The sequence below is a fragment of the Pogona vitticeps genome, chromosome 6 (genome assembly GCF_051106095.1).
Source record: "Pogona vitticeps strain Pit_001003342236 chromosome 6, PviZW2.1, whole genome shotgun sequence".
Classification (NCBI taxonomy): domain Eukaryota; kingdom Metazoa; phylum Chordata; class Lepidosauria; order Squamata; family Agamidae; genus Pogona; species Pogona vitticeps.
In genome coordinates, this window is record NC_135788.1 from 76,152,481 (window position 1) to 76,161,539 (window position 9,059).

Genomic DNA, 9,059 nt, shown 5'->3' on the forward strand with positions numbered 1-9,059 from the left:
AAGGCCTCCCAACAGAGTGCATTTCTGAGCAACTTGGGAGAGGAATCCATCTTGTTCACATACTGCCGTTTCTCATGTCATACATACAGATCAGGCTTGTATGTACTTAAAACAAAAAACATCCCCCCTCCCAGCACCAAATGAAACAAAACCTAGTGAAATATAAAAAGAAAGCATGTTATGAAACACTGGAACATGTGATACTATACCCCATAAAGAAAAAAGTGGAGCTGGCTTTCTGTGTACTTTATTTTGGTAACTTCCAATATAAGCGCTACAAAATGCTCTACACAGCCTTTGTTAATTGCTTGTGCATATAAATTAGTGCAAAACAGATACAAGCAGAAGTGCATCAACAATAGATGATATAGAGTGTTTTTCCTTAAATGAAGGGTAGGATACAAATATCTTAGGTAAAATTAGTATGCTACAAGTTTTACAGGGAAGTCATAGATATGGCATGTAAGTTTGGTAAAGCAATAGCTGTGAACAAGATTCTCTTTAAGGTACGCACCTGCACACCTCCGCCTCCCCTTCACACAGGGCTCCTCCTCCTCCTCCGCACACCCACAGCCAATGTTTTCAGCCCTGGGTTCCAGTTACAACAGAACACTGCCGGGGGGGGGGCTGCTCCCACGCACAAGGGGCAAAGCAAAAATTGGCTGTGAAATGTCACCAATGAGTAGTGCTCTTTATAGTGAAAAACTTAAGAAGCACTTAACTGGATTCTGGAAAACATAATACACAAATCATTTTCCTTTGGCGTAAGCCATGTGCTGCTTCGCTGTTTACTGTTTTCCCACTGCTTTTTTGTTCTGGGCAGCTGTTTTCCATCTGTGTTTTGCTGCTGCACTGTTTTTTATTGCTTCATTCGTTTCTACTGTAAAACAGTATTTGTTTAAATCACTTGCTTGAATTACCATTGTAACTGGTTTTAGTTTTAATGTAAAACCAATATGTTAAATACATCCTTAAAACATTTGAAATACAAGAATTATTGCAAGCGATCAGATCATTTTTGTCTGGAGGCAAACAGAGAATTTAATATAAATCTAAATAAATAAATAATAGTGTGCGATCAAGTCCGTTCTGATTTACGGCCACCCTTTTCATGGTTTTCCAGGTACAGGCTACTCAGACATGATTTACCATTCTTTTCTTCTAGGGACGCCCTCGGACTGTGCAGCTCGCCCAAGGTCGTACAGGCTGGCTCTTCTAGGTTGCAAAGTGGAGAACTGAACTCCAAACCTCTGGCTCCACAGAACTTTCACTGAACTAACCAGCCAGCATAATAAATATATTTTATTTATAAACAATATAATAAAAAGGGCAGGATTGCGGGGAGGCAGAAAACCCGTCACACTGTCCAGTGTTCAAGTATAGGTTTTTTTTTCTTTAGCTAACATCATCCATTTGTCTATGGGCTCCATCATGGAGGAAATTAAGATCTTGAATAGCATTAGGGCCAAGACTAAACAACCGCAATCTCCAACCTGTATGTTAATGTAGTTTCTTCCCAATTGACATTGCTGTGAACAATGTTTTTGCAACTATAATGGGCAATTTGTTTTGGGTTTTTTTCAGATGAAATTCAGAAATGACAAGTAACAGCAAGCTTAATTTATGAAGACAAATTTTAATAAAGTCAACTGCAGATTTGAGTGTATAGATGCAAAAAGAACAGCCTTGACAGAAAGGTATCAAAAACCCTATTCAGCAAAACCCAAGTGAGATAATCTTCTTCATTTTCTACCAGTTTTGGTCCAAAACGTAGTTTTCAAGTTGGAAAATAGGACACAGAAAAGCCTATGACCGAGTGTATTTGCCCCAGATGTGCAACATAAATACAGATGCAATAAAAAGAAGACTCATAACAAGAACTGGAACAGGACCACTGAAAGTAAAAGTAAAAAAGAGGCTGATTAGCCACAGCAACAAGTAAAATCAGCTTCTAATAATATGTAGTTACAATATTTTTACTTAAAGAATTTTTAAACTCAACTTTCCATGTAATATATACTTAGGCTAACTAACAATATAAAATAGTATACTTTAAAATAATAAAATACATTGTTTTAATTTATGATTAACTTAAAGAACTCCGTATCACAAAATGCAGTATTAATCACAAGAATTATGTTATTTTGAGAAATGACTAAACCCAATCATGGAAAGTAATTCTTTCAAAGGTATTTTATCTAACTTAAATGGAGTTTCTATATGGGGGGGGGGGGGGCTACATCTTTCAGCTGTTCTTGAAATCCACAAAAACAAATTACTGTCACCAGCTCTGCATAAATCATGTCAGAAATAAGGCATAGGAAGCCAAAATTCTGTTCTATAAATTATGCCTGTAAAATGATGATTACATCAATGGCAGGGAGAAACATTGTTAAAGAACTTCTGCTTGCCTTCCAGGGCTAGCACAGCTCGCATGCAACAAGACTGATTTACACACCAGTTGGAAAGCCACCAGGTGAAAACAGAAACACATTTCATTAGCAAAAACCTTCCCCTAGTGGTGACATTTTCATTCTTAAGCAAACAGAATTTATGAAACAAATTTTTTGCCAATGTTACAAAGTCTCAAGATAGAATGTAATTTCAAATAGAAGGTGATTAAAAAAAGAAGAGTAAAAGGGAAGGAGTTAAAGTTAATCATAAGAGAGAAATGATGAAATCTGTAAGTGAATTAACCTTACATAACACCAGTTATTTTGAGTTACCAATTCTATACACAATTTTCTGGGAACTAATCTCTTTGAAGTCAGTGAGACCTACTGTACTTCTGAAAATCCATACATAGAACTCAGTATTTTTTTTATACCAGGACAGATTATGTGTCCAACCAACCTAGTACAGTTGAAACCTGACTCGTAGCATTTCTCTAGGATTTTAGATAGAACACTTGGCACCCCTGGCTTAAGATGGCAGGACCTGAAGCCTTGGCCTTCCATATGAAACACATAATTTAACACTGGAAGTCCTACCCATAACTTACTGTAGTGTGATTATTGCAGTGTGAGGTCAGAGGCTAACAAACATACCAGTTAAAGACAGCTGGTATGAAGCTGCAGTGCACAGCCTTTTAAACACAAAGGGTCAATTCTGGCTTGAGGAATCAACATGTATGTATGTACAGTATGTGTGTATGCATGAATGAATGCATGTATGCACACACGCGTACACACACACACAGATGAGCACTAACACTCAGTAATCATCTTTCTTCACTTAGAAAGGAAATCATTCCAGCAGAAAACATATGAACTTTGCAGACCCTCTAAACCAAGGGTGAGCACTCTCTGAACCTACAGATGTTTTGCTTAACATCAGAGAGAGAGAGAGAGAGAGAGAGAGAGAGAGAGAGAGAGCAACTGGTACCTTGTGGCTCACAGGGTTCCAACGTATGCCCTGTAATCTGAAATTTATCCAGCCTTAGTATAATTCTGCAAGCAGCCAAAAACTATGCTAATAAATGAGTCCACTATTGCACTTTTACTCACACTTTGAGACCAGGAGAGTCCTCTGTATAGAATCTCCACATCCCTCCAGTGCCTGCAGAAGTTGTACGACCTGCACTCCTTGTTCCACAACTAGCATTTTTTCTGTAAGAGAAATCAGTACTTTAAGTTCACCAATAACAAAATACTTAGGTCTGCTTTTGCTATGTTTCCTCTTTGTGCAACTGCCATTTTAAATGTTATTTTAATTATTTATATATAATTATAAACCAATACTATAGCTCCACCATTGACATTTCTCAGGTTGCTGGAATCACCCTCTCGGTATACACAGAACAAAAAAAAAAGTAACTATTAAGGCCTTTAAAGAGCTGGCAGAAACTGAACTGTTTCGAAGCCTTTACTTTGGTGAGATCCCACAGCCAGAGTTTTCATAGTGTGGAAAACTTATCAGGAAATCAAAAGGGCCTTTTCTGGCTGCAACAGCAAGAATGCAAAAGGACCCTTCCCCTGTGGTGAAAGGATTCAGACACTTAATTTGTCTCCATAATCACAAGTACTGTCTTCCTATCTAGTACATTTGATAAGCCAGTAACATAATGAAATTTTTGATAATGGCAGTTCCTTTTGCCTGTTTTTCATGCTATATTACTTAATTTCTGATTTACTGAGTTTATACAGTATTTTTAAAAGTATTCATGAAGGCTTTCACAGCCGGGATCTAATGGTTGTTGTTAGTTTTTCGGGCTCTTTGGCCGTGTTCTGAAGGTTGTGCTTCCTAACGTTTCGCCAGTCTCTGTGGCCGGCATCTTGTCTCTGAAGATGCCAGCCACAAAGACTGGCGCCCACAATAACCATTATTTTTAAAAGCTTCGGTTTCCATGGGGTAAGTCCCTGCAACGTTTTCAAGATAAAAAGTTACTTATGTTATTAGTGCCTGTATATGACTATATTATTTTAAATAGTTTTATCTTTAAGTTTCAGGGCCAACGGGGTCAAATATCTAAAGATAGAGAATGTTGCACAGTCATATACTATATGAATTAATTTGTGTATGTCTTTCTTTACATTAAAATGTTTCTATCTCCCTTCCCAAACAACCAAGGGGCCTCACAATGTGAAATGGCTCAGGCCACATCTGCGCTCTTGGAGGGCCTACACGTTGGATCCAAAATGTATATATGGCTGAAGTCCATTAAACAAGGTTTTGACCGAGCGCAGCGGCACAAACTGACGGCGGGCTACCGTTCCCCGGGGTTCCCTCAGACCCACATCAGCACGAGGTAAGTCAACCACCCGCGCCAACAGTCCGCCTACCTCTGCCGTACGGTAGATCCTGCGGCCCGCGGGGCCACCGCTTTGCTAGGCGAACGGCTGGAGGCGCCGACACTGGTTGCGCTGGGATTGGGGCCAGGCTGAGAGAGAGCCGGGCGAAGGAAGGGGGAGAGAGAAAAAAAAGCCACTGGCGTTACTGAGGACACGTCCCGCCCCACGTGCCCACCCGCTCAGGCCCTGCTCCGACCCCACCGCTCTCTTACCATGACGAGCGCTGCGAAAAACCACCACACGCCCGAGGAACCAGGCTTTCCACCCCTCTCAGCCTACCGGACACGTCCGTCCGCTCTCGTCAGCTGAGCGGAGGCCCTCACTCGCTTCGACTTAGAAGGCCCTCTCCTGCTGCCTCTGTCCATGCCCGACTCGAATTCCTTCTTTTCACTGCCACACACACTCACGGACCGGGCCACGTACTATTAGCTACGCGAGGACTATGGACCCGGGCTTCTTTCCGCTTGTCTCATCTTCCCTCGCTGTCACCACCCGAAAGCAGCAAGGAACGGGCAGTTCCTTAGACACCTATAAAAGGGAGCGCGTTAAGGCTGAGGTGGCCGAATGCTCCGCGCATGCGTATTAGAGCAGCGCCACGTGGTGCGGAAACTTGAGTGTGAGGGATGTCATCATGGCAGCCGCGGATGCTGGAAGGAAAACGAGCGAGGGCGAGGAGCGGGGCGGCCCGGCCGTTTTCTTTCTACACCCGGATCTGGGCATCGGAGGGGCGGAGCGGCTGGTTGTGGACGCGGCGCTAGCGCTTCGCTCGCGGGGCTGCCGCGTGCAGATCTGGACGCCCCGCTACGACCCCGCGCGTTGCTTCTCGGAGACGCGCCAGCTCGACGTGCGGACCGCGGGCGGCTGGTTGCCCCGGAGCATCCTGGGAAGGGGGCACGCGCTCTGTGCTGCCCTGCGCATGGTGTGGCTGGCTCTGCACGTGCTGCTGCTCAGCGGGGAGGAGTTCGACGTCTTTTTCTGCGATCAGGTGCGGCCAGCGCGAGACGCGCAGCTCCCTGTTCCCCCCCCTCCCAAGACAGTGGACCCCCCCTCCCCAGCTTTACATAACGCAGGTATTCTTGGGACTGAAACGCCCAGAGACCCTGGCCAGCGCAGCTGGAGGGGAAGGATTCTGGGGGCTGCCGTCCAAGAACAGCTGGTTATCCGAGCTGGGGAACCACTTGTCCTGTAAACATGAGGCCGCCTCTGTGTAAAGCTGCCTGCGGCTTGGAAATAAACGCCTTCCAGTGCATCGATTTATAAAAGACGAAATGTCATGGCAGGCTTGGCCAGGGTTTGATATTTTTATTAGTGTGTAATTTTCTTTTATTCTCAAATTGAAATTTGATACCTGGTAAAGATAGCGAAAAATGATCACAAACACAAGCTTCGGGGAAGCAATTTAACCTGCTTTATTATACAAAAAGTAATAATGCTTTTGCTTGTTAGGTTTTTTTAAAATAATGCCACCATACAGGGTTGTTATTCTCCAGAAATGTAAGGCAAAAATAAGTTGTTACAAACTTCGTGATTATTTGTAATGTGTTGCTTCCAATCTCCTGGTGTTTAAATCAAAATCTGAATCTGGGCCAAAATTGTATTGACTAAGTAGGTATTGGATAAGCAGGAGATAACTATGAAGTATGGCATTCACTAGCTAAGACAAGAAGAGACAAGGCTGCTGTTTCAGACCTGCCTTTCCCCACAAAATCAGCCATTACTATAATTTGCAGATTAGAACACAGTGTTGTCTGGTGTCTGTTGAGGTTGGTGGAGACAAACACCTAACAGTCAGCATTGGGCAAAGCCAAGGAGGAAACTTATTGCGGTTTCTGTCTTTTCCTCCTCCCCCCCCCCCCCCCGCGTTACAAAGCCACAGGGTTTGGGAAACTGGGAATGCAGCAAGAGGTGCAGTAAGCAGGGTTCTCTGACTTTTAGTAAGGAACCAGGCAATAGTGGGCTGATTATGCATGGTCTGAGGCAGGGTGCTCCAGCCACCACTACTGTAGTATGATTTCTGTTAATCTGAGAGTTTTATATTAGGGATTTTCTTTTCATTAAAAATCCTAACATCACAGGAATTAAGCAGAGGAAGGTTTTTGCTATTTAATTGGTCTTATTCTCAGTGAGTTAGACAATCTATGCCTCATCTGCATAGTTTCATATTGCTGTATGTTCAAAAAACAGTAAAAAGAAATTAAAGGGTGTACACAGTCTCTTTGTAAACTGCTAATCTCTGCTTTTTAAAGAATTAAAATGTTATCATCACAGATGGACAGCAGTGAAAACTGGGATGGACCAGTAACTGTTGGAGCCAGGAAGGGCATATTTCTGGAAGAAGCAGTAGAGCATCTTGCTACCTTATCCTCCTTAGACAGAAGGCACACCTAAAACTACCTGAACTATTTCTAGCCACCTGCTATTTTCTAAAAGAGGAGAAGACAAGCATCTAATAATTCAGCACACAAAGACACAAAATCATGATTACAACTGTTGCAGCAAGCTATAGCAGCCAGGGAGGAAAGGGTGCTTTCAGCTACTTCTGGTAAGGTCAGGTGATTCCTCCACCACCCTCACACTCACTAGGCAACAGTTCCAAAGAAAAAGGAAGAATTTTGCAAAATTAAGAGAATGACACATAATGAATGGCACATAACAGTGACTGGTGATAGTAGTATCTACGAAACCTATAAAAAGTGTGGCAGTGGAGGATAGCTATCCTGGACTAAATAGCTGGGGGGCTCAGACCAGGGATGTTCACTAGGAGAGTTCAGGGGTTGAGCAAAATCAAAGAGTAATCAGGCAGGGATAAGATCTTAGACACTGTTAACATTGCAGTAGTCTTTGTCATTCATTTCTTTGTTTCTCCAGGTGTCTGCATGCATTCCAATTCTTCGTCTAGCCCGGACCCATAAGAAAGTTTTGTTTTACTGTCACTTCCCTGATCAGCTTCTGACCCAGAGGAAATCATTTATTAAACGGATCTACAGAAAACCACTGGATTGGTTGGAGGAGTACACTACTGGCATGGCTGACTGTATTCTTGTCAACAGTCGTTTCACAGCAAATGTTTTCAAAGAAACCTTCAAAACCTTGTCTCATGTGAACCCAGATGTATTATACCCTTCCTTAAATTTTAGTAGATTTGATACTGTTTTTTCTGCAGACGCAGCCAGCATAGTCCCCAACAGCAAGAAATTCTTGTTTCTTTCCATCAATAGGTATGAAAGGAAGAAAGATCTGGTATTGGCTTTAAAAGCTCTACATGACCTTCGTGGTAGACTTAATGCTCAAGAGTGGAGTGAAGTTCATATGGTTTTGGCTGGTGGTTATGATGAAGCAGTTCAAGAAAATGTAGAATATTATGAAGAATTAAAAGCTGTTGCTGCTAAGCTTAATATTGTTGAGCAGGTCACGTTCCTGAGATCTTTCTCTGATGAACAGAAAATAGCCCTCCTCAGTAGCTGCCTGTGTGTGCTATATACACCGAGTAATGAACACTTTGGCATTGTTCCTTTAGAGGCCATGTACATGAAATGCCCAGTCATTGCAGTAAATTCAGGGGGACCTTTGGAATCGATTGTAAATAATGAGACAGGATTCTTGTGCGATCCTCTTCCCACCCAGTTTTCAGAGGTCATGGAGAAATTTGTAAAAGACCCTGCCTTAAAGAAGAGGATGGGGACTGCAGGGAGAACCAGAGTTCTAGAGAAGTTTTCATCACAAGCATTCACTGAAAAGTTGTATCAGCATATTTGTAGTTTGACACAATAAATTGATTCTCCATTGTACAGCTTAGTGGTTTGCAGTGTCTGATTTTTTATGCGTTCAGTGGATGAAACTGTTCTATACCCTTTGCAAGCTGTAATTCCACTGAGGACATATATATATTTTTTGGTCTTTAAGATTGGATCCAATCCTGGCATATAATGAAATACCTGTACATTTGAAACTGCCATTGTGATAGTTTTGACCCTTGTGCTATTTGATGCACCATAGTAAGATCACAATAAAAGTGTCAGTTTTCCCAAAGTGTTCATGCAAACCAATTTTAAAACTGGTGAAGGGAAGGAGTCCAGTGATGTCAAATGGTATAACCACTCTCATAAGATTGTACCCATCACACAGGATACAGCAGAGGCAGGAAAAATGCACTCTTCTCTTTCCCCCCCCCATGGAATTTTTCCCCAGAAAATCATACTGAAGCCCTTAGGGAGTATTAAGACAATTTCGCCACAGTTTTTGCTCCCCACAAGCTGTTTTAGGATGGTG

At 42.4% G+C, this 9,059-nt stretch overlaps 2 protein-coding genes across 2 annotated transcripts; one reads left to right on the forward strand and one right to left on the reverse strand.

The window, feature by feature from the left end:
- Positions 1-1,616: 1,616 nt before the first annotated feature.
- On the reverse strand, positions 1,617-5,142 carry SEC61B (SEC61 translocon subunit beta). The gene is made up of 4 exons (XM_020806777.3): positions 5,003-5,142; positions 4,782-4,879; positions 3,507-3,608; positions 1,617-1,894 (listed from the first exon to the last, which is right to left on the reverse strand). The coding sequence occupies exons 1-4, from the start codon at positions 5,003-5,005 to the stop codon at positions 1,807-1,809; spliced, it is 291 nt and encodes a 96-aa protein (XP_020662436.1). The 5' UTR covers positions 5,006-5,142; the 3' UTR covers positions 1,617-1,806.
- Positions 5,143-5,383: 241 nt separating this feature from the next.
- ALG2 (ALG2 alpha-1,3/1,6-mannosyltransferase) lies at positions 5,384-8,585 on the forward strand. The gene is made up of 2 exons (XM_020806776.3): positions 5,384-5,775; positions 7,659-8,585. Exons 1-2 carry the CDS (start codon positions 5,422-5,424, stop codon positions 8,559-8,561), a joined length of 1,257 nt encoding a protein of 418 aa, XP_020662435.3. The 5' UTR covers positions 5,384-5,421; the 3' UTR covers positions 8,562-8,585.
- The last annotated feature ends 474 nt before the right edge of the window (positions 8,586-9,059 follow it).

Excerpts from the sequence above, each read along its gene's own strand:
- SEC61B (XM_020806777.3), bottom strand. Across the intron at positions 3,609-4,781 it reads GGATCTACCGTACGGCAGAG|AAAAAATGCTAGTTGTGGAA; the intron begins GTAGGCGGACTG and ends TTTCTCTTACAG. Across the intron at positions 1,895-3,506 it reads GACTCTCCTGGTCTCAAAGT|TGGTCCTGTTCCAGTTCTTG; the intron begins GTGAGTAAAAGT and ends TTTTACTTTCAG.
- ALG2 (XM_020806776.3), top strand. The coding sequence starts at position 5,422 with ATGGCAGCCGCGGATGCTGGAAGGAAAACGAGCGAGGGCGAGGAGCGG. Across the intron at positions 5,776-7,658 it reads ACGTCTTTTTCTGCGATCAG|GTGTCTGCATGCATTCCAAT; the intron begins GTGCGGCCAGCG and ends TTGTTTCTCCAG.